Source organism: Kogia breviceps, chromosome 9 (assembly GCF_026419965.1).
Source record: "Kogia breviceps isolate mKogBre1 chromosome 9, mKogBre1 haplotype 1, whole genome shotgun sequence".
NCBI lineage: Eukaryota > Metazoa > Chordata > Mammalia > Artiodactyla > Physeteridae > Kogia > Kogia breviceps.
In genome coordinates this window covers 99,893,136-99,911,919 of record NC_081318.1, presented here as the reverse complement: position 1 = coordinate 99,911,919, position 18,784 = coordinate 99,893,136, and the positions used below count along the sequence as shown (strand labels likewise).

Genomic DNA, 18,784 nt, shown 5'->3' with positions numbered 1-18,784 from the left:
AGAGGCCACGGTAAAAAAGCTGGTACAGGCAAGGGGCAGAATATCCTATACACTCAGAGAAGAAAGTCCAAACTGTCGAACAGACCCATTATATATGAAGGGGATGATCACTGCCACTGGCTTCAAGAAGAGTTTGTCTCTTCTACTTAATATGAACACAAACATGTACATTAATTCAATCTGAAAGCACGATTTGATATTTTTCAATATCATGGTATATTTATCGACATCAGTTGACACATGTTAACGACGTGGTTTTAGAAGTGCCAATAATTTCTGATAAATATGCATAAGGCATGAAAAACTGTATAATTAAAGATATGTGGGGTCACCACGGTAACAACAGCAACAAACACAGAGAGATGCTCCATTGGTGATCCTGACTACTTTGGCATCTATAAAAGGAAGTAGGTTTCAGTAATCTCAACCAAAATTCTCTAAATATCCTTAATAAAGGTAATAACACATTTTCCCCACAAATATGACTTCAAATGTCAAATTAATCTACTCAAATATTCACAGCATGTTCAATTCTTAGAGATACTACACTGAAAGAATTTTGAGATTGTAGACTTATTTTGGGTTTATTCCTTTCTTAAAAAAATATGAAGGGCTCATTCTTGAAGACTAGAAAATCGTAATTAAACATTGGTTATAAAAATCCCCAAAGGTATGAAGACACCACGGACTTCTACTTGCAGCCAAGTTCCAATACCTCACCAACACATAACTAACATATAACTAACGCTTGGAGAGAAGTGCTTTACTTTTGAGGCAGAAAAGAGCTCCTCACAAGGGCAAAGAAGACACACAGCCTAATTGAGTCCACTTTATTTCTGGAGCAGAGATTATTCTCTATACTTCCAGGTTGAGTTTTGGCTTTTCTGGAGAAAGATTAGGGAAGCAGATCTGATCATTCAAAACCCCCTGCCTCATCTGATCATTAATATCTGATCCACATTCTCTACAGGGTCACTTCTTAGTGTATCGGAAAGATACATTTGGTATCACATTTATTAAACACCCCCATGTGCAGGCACCCTACTTGCTTTCCTTTCTATAACCTTTAACACCCTATCAGATTGCTATTCTTTTTTTTTTTTTTTTTTTTTTTTGGCAATACGCGGGCCTCTCACCGTTGTGGCCTCTCCCGTTGCGGAGCACAGGCTCCGGACATGCAGGCCCAGCGGCCATGGCTCACGGGCCCAGCCGCTCCGCGGCATGCGGGATCCTCCCGGACCGGGGCACGAACCCGTGTCCCCTGCATTGGCAGGCGGACTCTCAACCACTGCGCCTCCAGGGAAGCCCCAGATTGCTATTCTAACTCTCATGTTACAGAAGAGGAAATAGAGGCACAAGAGATCACACCCCTGTATGTAGGTCAAGAGCAGTGATTCAAACCCTGGTTACAATCCTTCTGCTGTAGGCTTCTTCCCCTAGCTTCACGTGATTTCAATGCGACGTTTCTCTCTCTCTCAAATGTTGTGTAGTTCACCTTGATGCGGTCACAGAATCATCCTCTGAAAGAACTCAGAGCATTTAATTGGAGGGCAACGCTACATTCCTCATTTTGGCAACAATGTGGTTCAAGGCGGAAAGGAGTAAGTGCTCGGTCTGAGAGCTAGTAAATTCCATCAGAGAGACAGCTGTCCACCTCGGAGGAACGCCACCCAAAGGCAGCCCGCCACCAAGGTATCCGAACGAACCACAAGTTAGAGACGCATTTGCTGTCGCCCACAGACATATGGTTTCATATCACTTCCCACGGCCAAAATTATTTTTAAAATCTCTATGATTTGAAAGACTCGCACACTCCAACGTTTCAAATTTAGAAAAGAGTAAGATACAAAACTGTCCCTCACCCTTGCTCACCACTTTGCCGACAGGCTCTCTGAGACAAAGATCGTGAAGTATTGCCCCCTCTAGAACCTGCTTGTCATCTATTTATAAGTCTGAATCCTGTCCCGAATGGACTTGGGAGTAAAGCAGTGACTAATATTCCTGAAGAAGGAAGGCGTGTTGTCATCAGGAGGAAAGATGCACAGTATTTTTCTTTGGCCAAGAGAACCCCGAATGCTGATGCTTCCTTAGGAAGAAGCACGGCTAATTCCAAATACCTCCAAATTCTGGTTGTTGGTTTTCTGATATCTGCTGCTAAAAATTAATCAAATTCTTTCTAAAAATGGCAAGTTCATTTTCAACTCTTAATAAAGTGAAGTACAGCTGGTATTTGTTAGGTGTTGGCTACACTCCAGGCACTCAATAGGGCTCTACACGTGAGGCTCTACACCTCATCTCAACCTTAAGATTTTTCTATGAAGTAAGAACCATCAGCAACTCACTTAGAGGCAGGGAAGCTGAGGCTTAAACATGTATCTTGCCCAGCCAGCTGACAGGTAGCAGAGCCAGGCTCAAATCCAACCAGCCTACTCCAGAGCTTGCCCCACTACATTTTACTGTTGATAAACAAACAAGAACCTTGGAAGGAGAAAAAAGGCAGGAGAGGAAAAGATAAATCAACTTCATGTTCCCTTTGCACATGACTAAGAGACAATTGCTAAAGAATTGCATTTGTGTTTTACATCATGAGCACCAAACTAATGAAAACCTTATGAATGTCATCTGTTGTAAATCACTTCATAATCCTCTCTCCTTCCTCACTTTTTGGAGATCATACTTTTTCTAAATGTTTAGGCTATGACCAACAAACAACTTCTGAAATGCATGACACTGAAGAGTCCCAGGACATGAGGAAGTAAAGAGAATGTCAATGTACAGTGTTGGTTGTGGGCTATTTGAGGGTGGGGCAAGCCTGTCTTGTTCATTTTTCCAACCTCAGCATCCCATGGAGTGGTGAGCTAGACTAGGTGATTGATCCTGTCTGATGTATTCTCCACTGAGTCCTCAGAGGACAGCTCCTGCCAGATACTCACAAATATTTGTTGAGTGGATAAATTCACTCAGATGAATGTAAAATGCATAAACTGTATAATATAGAAAAGACCTACGTAAGAAATAGGACAAATTATGCATTTCATTTCTATTACACTGTGCCGTAATTACATGGTATATAGGTACACCTCCTTTGTTTTGATATGTGAAAGTAGCACAAAAGTAAGAAAGTTGGTTTCAAAACACTTACTGCAAAGAAGAGAAATATACGAAATGGAGACACATAGAGTTGATGAATATTCCTAGGAAAAGTAATTTCAAAGATTCAATATAGAAATGATCCCAGGACATCATGGTTTTATTTTCATCAGTTGTTATATTTTGAGAGGAAAGGCTGGTTCTTCTAACTCCTATAGACCTGCTCCTGCCCCACTCACCAGCAAAAAATAAAACTAGAACGTTTCTTTGTATGGCTTTGTGACTGTCAGAGACCTAAGGAGGAAATGTGATGAATTTTGACAGGGAATAATAACTTTAAAACTCCTTTATTTATTCTTTAGTACCCTCTCTGGAAAAGGGCACATATAGTAAGAATGGCATAAAATGAAAAATATAATGGCACTATAATTTCAAAGAGTACAAAATGTTAAAAATTTGATAACCGTTGTAAACTAACCTCATAATTACATTTATATTGAAAATGTCATCACCTTTTACCTATATATTAAATATATGAAATCAATTTTTAAAGTATTTAAAAACTGATTTCATATATATATTTCTCTCCTCTGATAGGTACAATTGTGCTGTTTTGCTTTCACATTGCATGAGTATTTCATTATATAAGCTAATTTCAAATATTATTAAACTAAAAGCATTAAATGATTTTTACGTTCACTTGTTAAATGTTCAAATATGGTCACGTTAAAGGAAACAATTTTAGCTTTCAGCCATCTATTTGAAATTTTTAAGTCATCTTTTTTTTCCAGGCTGCAAAAGTGTATTACCAAATAAACTGACAAAACATCTCAACAACTAACAGAAACGTGCAATTTTAATGCCTTCTAATCTCACAAATCAATATGAGGTTTTTGTGCTTGTGCATGACCTTCTTCAAATTATCCCCCCATTTTGGCTGAATCAGAACGAGTGTGGGCTATTTGATAAAAAACCCTAAGTGTGTGAAATAAGAGCTCTCGCCTCTTCTGCCAGACTCCTCTTGACAGAAAGATGATAGAAGCATCACATCCCTGAGAGAGTAAATGCAAACTGACAAGAGTTGAGCCTTTAGATGTTGAATATAATCTTGAATTGTGCTTGAAGTGTCTTATTATCTTGTCTTTTGATGTCTGAAGGGGTGGCTCATTGTTAGAAAAAGGAAAACCCTCACGTATCTTTGCCATCTTTAAAAATTGTTTGGCCTTTAACAACTGCTCTCCCAACAAATGTCCATTTCTCCTGACAATAAATATGGCAGGTCGTCTGCAAGTGACAAACAATTTACTTTACATGCCACACTTTCCATGGGTTTTGAAAGCTCCTGTGGAAGTGTATTTTAAAAAGCCCAGAGAAATTAGCGGTATTACCAATGTTAAGTAGATTGGTGTCTGTGGGCATATACTGATGTGAAGTTACTCGTCATGGTTATTTCCTGCTGCTTCTGGTTTTATGTCTCACAGGTCCTAGATTCAAAATTCAAGTTCCTTATTTATCATGAACTAAAAATAACCAGGGAGAATTTAAAAAGCAACCACGAAGTCTGATAGATTCCAGAATGTACTCATGCCAATTTCCAGGGCACATGGCACTACTCAGAACAGTATACAAACAAAAATCCTTTTTCTAAGTAGGATATGCAGATCAACATTGAGCTTGCTGAATTTTGCCTTTTATCTCAGACCCTTCAGCACTTTTTCATTTCTGCTGTCCTTCTGGGTACCCTTCACCCTTCATATCTACCGTTTGTCTTGTGGGTTTAGTTTTAACTTAAAAGTTTAATGATGTTCCCAGTCAATAGGATTCCTCAGCAGCTAAATCACAGTCATGCTAGCTTTCTGTCACTGAGCCAGATTTTGTGAAAGCTTTCAAGATCTTTTCTCAGACCTCGGTCACTCTAAGAATCCATAAGAATTCTCAAAAGGACCATAAACTGTTACAGGGTCCAGATTATTGCATCATTATAAAAACATATTGATACACTACTGATGCCAAGATGGGTAGCTACCACCCTAGGCTAGTACAACCATCTCAACGCCATCAGCAAACTCCAATCTGACCAGTTTTGTGGTTTTTTTTTTTTTTTTCTTTTTTAAAGCAGGCAGCTGTAGACATTAATCCCTTTTAAAGCGATGCTTAGTTTTAACACTTTTCTGATTGCCTGCAGATTCCTACTGGATTGTTACGTAATTAGTATGAGCGTGGAATATAATGGGAGAAGTAAAGATCCCAAACTAAAGCAAAGAAATAGACCAGTATACCTGAAAACTTGAACAATTCCTTAGGTATCTCTTAAGAAAAAAACTTGCCTTAATTTTAGAAGTCAGAATATGATGAGCCAATCTACACCCAAAACCATGATGTATGTTTCTTCCCAAAAGTGTGTGAAAGTTTTCCCACATAATCAAGATGATCCCTATTCTGAATATTTACCCATGCGTACATAACAGTACAGTATATAAATATAATTAAATGGAGCCATTAAAATGTTATCTTTATTTGATATTCCTTTCATGCTTCTCATTTTGAAAACTGGATATTTCCTCTTGGACATATTTCTATTTTGCTAAAAGAAATTAGATATACTAAAGGAAAAAAATGCAGGTTTGTAAAAGGGCATTTCACCTCATAGACCACTTCTGCGTCTATACATTTTTTTAATACAGGAAAATGTGTTTTTCTATTCGACTTTTTATTTTCTTCTACCCTCAGTTGGTTTTGGCAAAAATTCACTCTGCAATAATAATTTTTCAGGCTTTTTAAGTAGCTTCAAATGTTTGCATTTTTAAATCAAATTAATCCTTTAGCTCCTCTTCTACCTTAACAGAGATGTGCAATAACCCCAAACCATTAATTTATCAAAATAAATCTTGCCATATTGATAGTAAAAGACAAATCACCACATATATGGCCACCAAGAACTGCAAAAGGAGATTAATTAACACCACACTATTTTAACAGCAAATTTTTCAAAAATTATTTTTAAAAATCATATCAACCATCCATCTTATCTTGATATGTGTATATGTAAATGTATATTTAGGCACATGGAATTCTTACAGGAATGTGTAACCAAAATTATGCTTACTAACTCTTGCACCAATGCCTTTTACTTAAAAAAAGAAAAAGAAATGTTTATATTGTAATGTATGCATATCCCACAAGTAGACAAATATTTAAGTTCCCAAAGTTTAGCATCTTCTTTAGCATGGGCAAGTTTTGTATGCTAATGTATACCACCTATTCCATATAAATCAAACTGTGCAGAAAACCCCAAATCTCTTTACTGAATTAAACTGCACAGTTTCTGAGAAGTCCTGTTGTCTCCTCTGCTCAGTGAACAGCAGCTTCAAAGAAGACACTGGAACTTGGATTAAGCCCAACTATGCCTGAAGCAATACTATAATATAACTAGTTGTCCTTTATTGGGAAGCTATTAATTTTATTAAGTTTATCTGGAAACTATTTTTTAAAATATACATAGGTACAAGAGAAGTACATTTAAGTGATATATGGATAGAGTGAACTAAAAGCTTATTATTATAATTAGACTTCTTTAATTTTATGATAGAGAAAATACATTCATACAACAAATTTAGCAAGACAATTTGAAGTGTCACATGAACACAGGAGAAAATATGAACACACAGTAGACACACATGTTTTACATGGGTAGTGCTACATTTATTCACTGGGCATTCAAAGTGCCTAAGAAAGAAAATACAGGAAAACAAAAATAAAGTATGGAAGTGATAAGAAAAAGGAAAATGTGCATTGTTATTTTAAAACACTCTATTAATACCAATCTTTAAATATGGGTTTCTTGGTTTTCACAAACTTTTATCACAATTGGGTTTTTTTTCCTCATTAATAGGATGAAATGAAAATAACACAAGATATTTGGAAAGTACACCAATCTGGAAAATACGATTATTTCACAGCAAAAGAAGAAATAATCAGAAAACTACAAATACCAAACAATGTCTAGCAGGACAAATACATTCATTAAACTGTTGAATTGTTTCATGTCGGGTATCATTGGTACATGATAAGTGTCCTAAAAATATCTTAATATTCTACCTCATTCTCAGGCTAAATTAACAGGTTTTATTTTAATTATTCACCATCTTAAGGAATGCAGGTTGCATTACAGAATCCCATTTTTAAATGGTCTTCAGCACGACAAACCTCTTAAGAATTTAGTATATGTAATGTTATTTAGTTATGTAATGATGTTACTTAGTTTCTCTAATTGTAATCTGATCATTTTTCTCATATTTTCAAATAGTTTTGATGGCAGTGCAGTCCTCTAATAAAAGGGACTCAGACTGTATTAGTTATGTTGTTCCAGGTAGCTAAGTTTTTACTGAAAATAAAAACCAGTATGTTCTTGCCACTCTAGGACCCTAAAAGCTCTTTGACTAACAAAAGTTGGAACATGGATTTTCTTTTAAATCCTCAGATGAAATACATTCATCTAACATCTAGGATTTTTTTTTAAGTATCAGTTAACAATTAAAAAGGGATGTTAGCAGCTAGTTAGCAGCTATGTGCCTTGACTAGGTAGTTTTTCAAAATGATTTTTGAACACTTACCCAAAAAGTTAATTTCCATTTCTCTGAGAATGACAAACTTTCTTCAACCAAAAGCGGTTCAGTGTTATTTTTTCCTGACCTCTGTGTTCGCATTAAAGACTTAGTCCATGTTCGTAGCTCACAATATTGCCACAACATAGAGTGAGATGTCACCAAACTAGTGTGCCCTTGTTTCATATTTGTATGAAATCTATTTTTTAGTTGGACTATCTTTTTTTATATCAGTTATTCTTTTAATTGAAGTATAGTTAATTTACAATGTTGTGTTAGTTTCAAGTGTATAGCAATGTGATTCAGTTACATATGTATGTACATATATATATTATTTTTCAGATTATTTTCCACTATAGGTTATTACAAGATATTGAGTATAGTTCCCTGTGCTCTACAGTAGGTCCTTGTTGTTTATGTACTTTATATATAGTAGTGTGTATATGTTAATCCCAAGGTCCTAATTTATCTCCCCCCCCACCTCCCGCTATCCCCTTTGGTGATCATAAATTTGTTTTCTATGTCTGTGAGTCTATTTCTCTTTTGTAAATAAGTTCACTAGTATCATTTTTTAAGATACATTTTCTTCTGACTTTGAGAAGCAGAAGATGGGAGTTTACATTTAAAATATTGAGTCAGGTCAACAGGCTTAATAAACACACCTCATGAGAAGCCCCCATATTGCCAAAGCCCAAATACTCCTTTATGAATGAACTTTAATATAAACATTACGTGAAGCTATTCCCAAAGAAAAGCCCAGTGTTGACAGATTTAGAACCTCATTCAGACTCACAGTATAAGGTATATGTGCAACTGTAAAATACCATCTTGAAACAAAGTATGCTCACTTGTTTCCTTCTCAAAGAAAAGACATTGTAAATTTAAAAGGGAAAACATTTTAAAAGTAAGACTGAAATGGCTTTGATAAAAGGAAAGCTGAACAAAAACACCAGTGAAGTACAGAACCTAGGAAGACAACAAATGAGAAAATTCCAGAGCCACGTTGGCTGTTAAAGAGAAAACCCATCCACCCATCCGCTGGAGAATGGCAACTGTTACTATGAGCTTTCTCTAGCTACCTCTGCCTTTGGATATTTTTTAAAAATTTATTAACCTGACAGCAGGAAACTTTACACAGATTGCCCCCTGACAGGGTGCCAGTTTGGTATAAACACTTTGCTATCTTATTCTTTAGCATAAGAAAATCAAGAAGCATGTGAAGTGGAGCCAGGTGCATATCTGGGCAAATGTGCCGGCTCCTCTGGCCGCCCGCGTTCCCAGGGAAGGCCCGGATAATCAGGAGCAGCCCCATGGCAGAACTGCATCCTCTACCCTTCCTCCTTCACATCTACTTTCTTTTGAATGTGTGAATGTCTGATGTATTATTAATCCCCAAACATAGACCAGCAAGGTCACCAATCAAAGAAAATACCTGCTCTCTCACAAATTATCTGTTTACTGTCTAATAACCAGCAAAGTCCACTGCCAACAGTCACTTACATCTCATTTCTGAAGTGGGGGAAAATATTTATTTGGTCAATTCTTGAAAAAGAATAATGCTCACTCTATCATTAAATCAGGTAATTGGGAAAGAAAGCAATCTACTTAAGGGCTGAGCCTTGGGAGCCTGAATACGAAATGCACCTCTATTTATTAATTATGACATAAACCGAGCTGGACAAACTACAAAAACACTACGATGCCACGTAACCTTTAAGTTAAAACATCCCAGATGATAAAAAGACTACAATGGGATCATTTTAAGGGATGACGGTACAGAGTAATGTCATTTCTAATACTTTGTCTTCTTTCAGATGTTTTATAGGACCATTTAATGACAAGGACAACAAAATATAAGCATCCTAGCAATCAAAATGAAAGAAAAAATATAAATCTGTATCAGCATTTTGATTCACTAATGTGTTACCAGGTAGTAGCATCCTCAGACACTGCAATATAGAACTTTCTTCTCTACACAGAGGTCTGACCTGAGTACCCCAGGCATGGCAAAGAGATGGAAAAAGATGGCAGTGAGAAAGTCCCCACTGAATCTTACGTCATGTATTGTGCACTTCCCTCCATCAAAGCGCCCCATAGAAATGAACACAGCTCAATGTCACGAACATGGTGCGAAGTTTGAACATCACTGCCATCTGATAAGAATTTATTTTTATTTCCAAGATTACACATTAATGCTATTTAAAGTGGATTTATTTATTAATGCAGTATCTCAATGTTTTCCGAGAGTGGGGGACACTAAACTAAATTTGTCTAAACACACACACTGGATTTTTTAAAGAAACCTTGGTGCAGTAGATTTTCTTAAATGTTAAGAAATGTCTCTAAATGTGCATTTTCCCCTCAGTAGTCAGAGAACAGCACCACAAGGGCTTGTTTGAAGCACCACAAGGGCTTGTATGAAACCATAATTGATTTTTGACAAATACCTTATCATGCATCTCATTTACTTACACAAATACAGGTTTCTACTGGTTTCTTTTTTTTAAAAAAATAACTGGTTTAGCCTCAAATCTATTAGTTGGATTAGTTAGTTGATTTTAAAAGATGCTGTTTTAATGTCTCTCTAACAAAACACACTCTCTTCAGGGAAAAAAATAGTATGCATTTTCAATGGCTATAATATTGAAACTTTAAAAGATCCAGAAACATGGTTCATATTTTCGGTAAATCTATTTCTCTAGGGAATTTTCCTCATCAACTCCCAGCTAAAACCCTCTTGGGCTTAAGCCCCATTACTGATTACTTGGCCCCAGCATATTTTATCAGAATATTATAAATATCAAGGCATTGAAAGATGTTTAAATAAAGTAATAAAGAGAGTAAGTGATGCTATAATGAAGGCCTCCACTTATGCACTGGCAAGAGACAGGTTCACCACTAAGTGCAGTCCTTATAACGCCCAACCAACGACCTCCACGCTGACCTGCAGAGACCACTGTCTCAAGGGGTGACAGACAATTTAGTCCTTTATCCTTTTGTCATTGGAAATGACTCCACTGCCATAAATTCTAATCAAGTCAAACTGGATGGCAATTTAAAAAAAAACATCTTCTAATGCATGTTTCTATGAGAAAGATAACGGAAAGGGAAGGAAAAGAAAAACCCTACAGATACTGCATTTTCTAGCCAAGAATCACTGACCCAACTTTCAACCCTTTTGCAATAGTTCACAGATAAATGACGTTGAGAATACCCACCCTTACAGGTATCATTGCATGCAATTTCTTTTAACCTAGAGAAACACAATATCATAAGGGAAAACCAACCACCAATTTTTATTTCAGGCACAAGGTTTATAAATGTTTTTGTTTGTTTGTTTATGTCTCAGCTCAAGGCTTTAGAGCTGTGTGCCCAGTTCCCGTGCAGTGTGGTACCACTAAGAAACTAACCCAGCCACCCAAGGTAGTTGGGACTTGAAGAAAAGCAATCATGAGGTTCAACTTGAAACAATAAAAATATTCCCAGGAGGAGGGCTGTTAATAAATCATCTTTGGAATTTCAAATATATATGAGAGAAAATATTTAGGGCACGTTTTATACGATCTCACTTCTTCTGCTGAGACTGCATGGGAAAACTTTAGTACAGATATTTTTTCTAGGGATATATATTATTTTTATCCTTTCTGGGGCCATTTTCCTCACCAAGCTGTTGATGCTACCATTTGAATTTTAGCATCCAACGTGACTGAATGTGGAACACTGAATTCTTGATGGGCGTAACTAAAACTGAAGCACCACATTGACACGCGTGCTATAAATGTCACTGGAGAAACACAGCAACCTCATCCCTTTGAGACTGTTTGCCAAAGGCCAGTTTTGAGAGTGGTTTCGGATATGTACATCACTCATCACATATTAAATGACCAGCCCTGCATGCTATCACTCATCTGATCACGCAGCTGAAACACAGGGAGACGCAGAACCAGACTCTCTGATAATACCTCCTGGCGTGCAAGTCTACTCTCCTCCATACTGTTTCTTTCCTACGGTGCAGAGCTTTGCATAATACAGTCAGGAACTGAAAAAGGAAGAGTTAGTCCACAGACTTTACAAGAATAAATAATGTACCACTTAATGATATCACAGAGAACGAGCTAACCACACCTTTTCTCAATGAAATGAGGATTCATCCCTCCTAAGTGTACTTTAGTCTCCATGGCTGTTCAAGTTAAGCAAAACATTACCTCTGATGCAATGACTTTATAAAACACAAGGGCCCTTTTCTGAACTTTCTCTTTAGGCTGGCATATGGCTTCTGGTTTCTCCTTCCGTTGTTCTGAGCTGCTCAGAACACTGAAACGTTCTGCACAGTGTGTTTCCCTTTGGATACTGTTAAGTGCAGAGGTGCAATTTAAGGAGAAGCATAAAAAGGCCCAGTGGTTCCTTTTTATGTGTTTATAAACAAATGGAATCTCCTTTGTTTATCCACAGAGGGCATCCGTATTAGCCTTCCTCCTGTAGTTTTGGGCTGAAGGTGCCATACTGTGAGAGAAACAGACTTGTCCTCTGGACTGCTAATTTCAACAAGACACAAAAGGGGGACTACACTCCAAAGAAATCCATTTATACTGAAATTTCGGGTACAATAAAAAATGGAACTCTTCTTGTCTCCTCTCGTTGGTAAATGTCTCTCCACAAAAGTAAACAGACCAAGATATACAAAAAAATATTTGTCTTAATCTGCTCCTTTCACTCCAGAAGCTCAGTTTTCAAAAATACAATGAATATAATTCTTCATTACCAAGTGAAGAGTATAATCACAACTATATACGGAAACAAAAAACTTGAACATACGTCAAGTAAAATAATGGTCCATTAAATTACTACCCATTAAGTGTTGCCAAAGTTGCTAGTAAACTAGTTGCTTTCTAGTAAAATTCTCAGAATTATACTAGAAAGTTTTAGCCAGTTACACAGACTAGAGTTCCTAATGCTAAGCCCCAATAATATTAAAAGATGAGAGCATAATAGACCCAGTAGCTAAGGAAATCTGAGAGACCAATGAGATAATCAATGGTAAGATTACTGTAAAATGAAATGGACAGAATAAATATTCAATTAATTTTCCATCGATGAGAATTTCACAATAAAATCACAGCTTACTTTAAAAAAAAAAAAAAAAAAAAGCATCCTTCTGGGCTGCTTTCTATTCTGTCTTTCTCATATTGTCTCCAATTTTTTTTCTTAAGTTTTCAAAACTGTTCATCTACTGATTTCTTTTAACCTAATAGGAAACTGGAAAATATTCATATTGTGTTTAAAAAGCACTCTGGAGACCAAATAAAAGTGAAGAAACAAGAAATAGTAGATATAAGATGTAGATTTTGCTGGATTCTCTCTCACAAACTCAGAAGGTGAGTATTCCAAAGTAAAGATGAGTACCTTCTAAAACCTGCTAAGATTTCTAAACTACTCTATGATTCCTTAGTTTACGCTGTAAAGATTCCACTTAAGATATATTTTCAAAGAAATTTTAATTCAAATTTCTTTGACCCGCCCCCACCTTGGATTTTCTTAAGCTTATTTCTCTACACATGCCAATCAGTAAGAGGTGACATAACAAATCTATGACAATTTTCAACATTGGAAGATCTAAACAAATGTTGAGAAGCCAAATTAATTACCCTTCCATTGGTTTACTTGAAAAAGAAACAACAACAACAAGTTGAGGTTTTAAGTCAAAGTCTACAAAAAGCATTTACTTTTAAAAAATGCATGCAAGGTTTAGGAACACATAATCCATTATCTTCAGTTATGTCGAATTCACAATTGATTACTTTTTTAAAGTCAGAGTGCTTAGTATTAGTACATTCAACATCAAAGAGGCTGGAGCGTGGCTTTTGCCTTCCTGTAATTTACAGTTTTATCTGCCTTCTCTCATTAACCCCCTGAAATGAAATGAGTGTTTTAGGACATAACTCTTCTTACACAGATAAAAACTTAGATTACAACAAAATATTTCTTTAGAGTAAAAATGCTAAAACCTTAATGACTAGGTATGGAAAATTTATGTCAGAAGGGGAACTGCCACTTTTGCAAGAAAGGGTCATATGAAAAAATTTCTTGAAACTGCCATCTCCTATACTCTTAACTACAAAACAGTATTTTACCAACAGAAAATTTGATACAGGAAGTTTCTCTGCAATACTCCTCTAATGTTTGACTGAGTATTTAAAATCAGAGGAAAGCTCCTGTGTTGAAGCTGGCCTAGAGTTGCCAAACTAAGCTGTATTTTTCTATAGTTTTTTTTTAAGCTCATCTTTTTAACTGAATTAATGACTTTCTTAATAAAGGAGTCTATGCCCTGATGTTGTGTTTCTTTACAGTTCAGGCACTTGACAGTTTTTAACCTGTTCTCTGCCTGATCAATACATATATATATATCTCAGGTATATATATCAAGTTAGTATATATATGCATGAACAGGTTAGTATGTGTTATATATGTATATAGATAATATATATTTAGTGTCAGAAGTATATAAACACTTGGAAATAATTAAAAGCAAGTGTTTCAGGAACTGTTGTGAAAACCTAATGTCACTCTATCCCATAAAGTGCTTTCCCAGCAGAGACATCTATCACCATCCATCACTCAGTCACACGCCTCAACACAGCCTGCTCCCCTTTCTGATTAGAGATCACAGTTGCTTGGGTTGGCTTACAGAGTGTCATCTGTTTGAATGACAGGTGTCTTTGCTGGAGTGGCCCTCTGCTTGTTCTTGTTTTGTTTACGAAACAAAGATTTCTAAAAAGGTTCTGGGTTGCCTCCACATTAGGATGAGGCTCTAAACCTCTGTTAAAGGGGAGCGGCGGAGGCGAGGGATGTCAAGGACCTATTTTCTTCCCTCATCACCCTTTTAAAAGAAGAGATGTTCATTCTAATTGTGATTACAAAATGTTATGTCTTTGTGCCCTTCCTGTAGCCACCTTTGTTTACCTGGCAGAGAATGACCGGTATTGATATTTTTCAGTTCCCCTCTCTGGTCTTTTGACTACAGATAATAACTCTTTACTCTCCTTCCCCTTAACAAAAGGCTGCGAAGCGACCCGAAACCGAGTCGATATTTATTCAATAAACGTTAACCAATTCTCACAATGGAACTTATTTCCTGATGATGATTCTCCTCTTCATTTTTTCCCCATGATCTCTAGCCTGGGGACGCTAGCAGTATCTGACCAGTGCAAAGGGGCAGGAGGAAGTTCCTGGTTGGGAAAAGTTTGGAGGACACCCTCCCAGCCAGCTGGCTTCATCAGCTGGGGTGGTTTGGCCCCTCCAAGACGCCAAGGTCCTCTTTGGTACTTAGAAGAAAATTGAATGAACAACGAGGGGAAAAAAAAAAAAAGAGAGGAGGGGGTGAGGGTGTGGATGGCTCTTCCGGACATCATGGTAGGAGTGAAATGAAATACCTAGACAGACTTACCGAAGAGCTTGCTGGGAGTGTCCTCGCTGTCATTTGATTCCACGGGCGCAAGCAGGGGCTCATTCAGCTCGCTGTCTGAAGTAGCAGCCTTGTCCTCACCTCCCAACTCCGCATTCATTTCACTCCGCACTGACAGCAAGGGCTTACTGACTTGTCCAGCTATCATTGGATCCTAGGATGGGGGAAAAGAGTGAAGGGGAGGAAAAAAAAAAGTGGCTCCTTGAGTGTGTGCGTGTCCTCTGTCTCCCTCTCCTCTTCTCTCTCTCCTCCACACACAGACTCTCCCTCTCTCCCCTCTCTCTTATCTCTGACTGCTCCCGCTGTTATTGCTGGCTGCAGTCAAGTGAAGAGCTATTACAGAGCCGAGTTCTCCATTCCTCCCCACCCTATTAAAGCTCAACTAGCATGAGAGGGATGCAGGAGGCTTCTGAGGGAAAAAAAAGAGAGAGAGAGAGAGAGAGAGAGAGAAAAGAAAAAACTTCTTTGAAAGAAACCTAACCAACACAGCTTTAATTGTGGGATGTGCTTTTGTGCAAGTGTTTTTACACCTTGTGCTGTCTTGAATGCAAGAAGAGAAAAAAAAAAAAAGAAAGAAAGAAAGAAAGTGCGGGGTTTGTACTTCAGCAACAGACTCAAAAGGAAGGAGCACCCCAGGGAGGACCCAAGGGCTATTTTAGGAAGCCCTCTCCCTGGGGGAGAAGCAATTAAACCCTATCCCGAGAGCAGAAAAAAGAGACAGGGAGAAAAGAGTCCTCCAAAGGATTTCAGTGGAATGAAAGAGATTTCTTATGTAAATTCTAGCAGCACCCTTAGAAGTTGACTTCGCTGGTCCCAGATTTGGGACTGCAGCTGACCCCAAATCAAATGAACATTTGAAAGCAAACAACGAAAGAGATGAAAATTGGTTTACAGTTTTTGAAAGGAATTGGAAAAATACTTACAAACTCTGTTCAATAATTCGGATACCTAGAGCATCCTATGCCCAGAGCATTAAAGAAAAAGAAGTCAAAGATCACCTCCGAAAAGGCAAACGTTACCCCCCAGTAATTTAAATCTGCTTTATCTTCAGCTTGTTAGGAGGGCATTTTAGGATCAGCAATATTTTTCCAAGGACAGCCTTCTATTCCATTTGCAAACTAAGACGCATGCTATTGTGGTGGCACAGGTATCAGGCAGAAGGGAGAGAAAAGCCGGAAGTGCCCCCTTTGAGTGTTCTGGGAGCTATTTATTGCCAAGTTCATGCTTAAATGGCTCCTGAGCAGGAGACAGGTGACCAGCGCAGGGGCAGGTAGGGCCGCATGCTGTCTTGTCCCATCATTACATTGGTTGTGGTAAGCCTGGGGTTATTTTTTTTTAATGTATTCATGCCTGAAAAGTGAATTTGATATGACACATGATAATCTATGAAAATGTTAATCAATACAAATAGTTTAAGCTGTCATCAAATTCACTTCTTTAGTCAATACTCATACCACGGAAAACAATGTCACTGTCACCAGGGCTTAATTTGCACAGCACTTAAATATTGGACTCTGTGCATCAATGCACTTCTTCTTCAAATACTGTAGGTAAACACATTTTCTCCCTATTTAAGTCTGAAGCACTCAGCACGCATTTAGCTGAGCCGAATCCTCCCTTTTGAATACCTTGATAGGTCCACTGGAGGGCAAAATTAATACTTAATTGAATCTCACAGTCATCAAAATAATCAATACTTTTTTATTATTTATTCTTTACAGTCTGTTGACTGTTTCAAACCTCTGAGGGAATGGTGGAAAGGATTCATGGCTTTGAAACACTGTCATTTAACAAGGTAATTTTCAGTGGGGCATTAGGGGTTGTGAAACATATAATAAAACAAAAATGGTGGCTTATAATAGGAAGAAAGAAAAGAATTATATTTCTGCCATCTAACAAAACAGGATAAATAAAAAGCAAGTGCAGAGAGAGAGAGCGAGAAAGGAGGGGGGCGAGGGATGGAGGAAGACTGGCTTTTGAAGGGTTTTATCATATCAAGAGCAGAGCCGAGCTTTCATAATGCTGACATTTCTCATCCTGACAATCCTAAACAAGTAGAAAGGATGAGATCGCAGATATCATCTTTCATCACATTCTCCAGCTTAAGAACCAACATGACAGCTTCTCTCCCCTTTACACTGTTAATTACTAAATAAAATACTACTCTCTGTCAGCATCAGATTATTGCAGATAGCAACCGCAAACATTTCTCCATTGTCTCCCCCACTCGGAAACGGTTGAGACCTACCTTGAACTCTTTAGAGAATAAATTAGGCTTGTCTCACTGTAGTGTAAATATTTGAAATGTAATCAATGTCATCAATACGGTCAATTCACAGTATTGTCAGCCTAAATTTGCTGGTGATAGATTAGCATCTCATTTACTATGTTTGGAGGTGGAGGTTTGGAGCGCTTGAAAATGGGGGTTGGGGGGAGGAGAATGGCGCAGGCAGAGGGGACAGGAGACACAAAAGTCTCCAAATTTCCCCCAATTTCTTTCCTATGTATCGAAGAAAGACCACGTGTTTGGAGTCTTCTGATTCGGTAAGCAGAGCGGAGTGAGGGAGAAAAGGAAACATTGCTTTACCTCATAGCTTCACATAAAGGAAAGAGGGCAGGTTTAAATTCTAGTGCATTTATTTTACTCTATAAAAGGCTGAGCCCTCAATCTCTCTGATCTAAAGGAGCGGGTGTGACTCATGCCTTTGAGACACCCAGTCTCTGTGGCCACACTGCTCACTGGAGCATTTTTGAAGATGGTGTTAATGGTAAACTTGTGTTTAGAATGACATTCACTACCCTCGTGATAAGCCAAACATGGTTATGCATGTATCAGTGAGTACCTGGGCAGACTTAAGAAAAGGATCTATTCCTGCTTTATTTGTGAATGGTCAAACTGAATCCTGAATCCCATAGAGGAGCTGAAATGCAGCTGCTAAGTTCAAGTGCACTTAAATCTTTTAAGATGTTCAGTCTGGCTGATGTGTGCAAAGCATGTACTGGCAGATGGTGTATACTCACTGACCATTAGCTCTTCTTCTTTAAATTACTTTTAGGTACCCTCACCTATGGCTAGGTTCCCAACTAGTGCCTCTCAGTGACTTGAGCTTTGAAAATTCAGGAGTTTGTCACCCAAGTACTCACTTGATTTTTCATCTTACAAAATGCTTTACGTTTTCTGATGATGCAGCTGTAGGCCACATATATATGTGCATGACATGGTTAAACAGCAAAGCCCCAGAGAGGCAGAGGGCAGACAGCTTTTAAGCACAGCTATAGCCACTGGAAGGTCCATTTGAAAATGTGTCACAAGCAGTAACCCCTGAGCACAGTCTTGTAAGTGACTGGGGTGGGCGTACTTCTTTCAAGCAGCACTTGGCTTGGAAGTTGTTTTCTCCCTGCCAAACGCGATGTCAGTCTGTGAAATCCTTTCTCCCAGAGTAAGGAAATGACTTCCAACGTGCACCGAAGTGGGTGCTTGCAGGAATGTTACAGAGCTACAACTTTCACATGTACAAGGATTGCTGCAGCAGCAGATAGGAACAGAAAGAGCTAGTGCAGGCAAAAAATAGTGGGTGAAGACTTCTCACATGGAAATCTGAAATTGTCACAACTAGAGTGGCAGAAG

The 18,784-nt window shown here is 37.9% G+C and overlaps 1 protein-coding gene across 2 annotated transcripts in view; it reads right to left on the bottom strand.

The window, feature by feature from the left end:
• POU6F2 (POU class 6 homeobox 2) overlaps positions 1-18,784 on the bottom strand; it is a 488,808-nt gene that overhangs the window by 371,028 nt on the left and 98,996 nt on the right. For both annotated transcript variants that reach the window (XM_059074318.2, XM_067041700.1), the window contains exon 2: positions 15,139-15,310. In XM_059074318.2, coding sequence (XP_058930301.1) covers positions 15,139-15,310 — 172 coding nt within the window. The remainder of the gene's footprint in view (positions 1-15,138; positions 15,311-18,784) is intronic.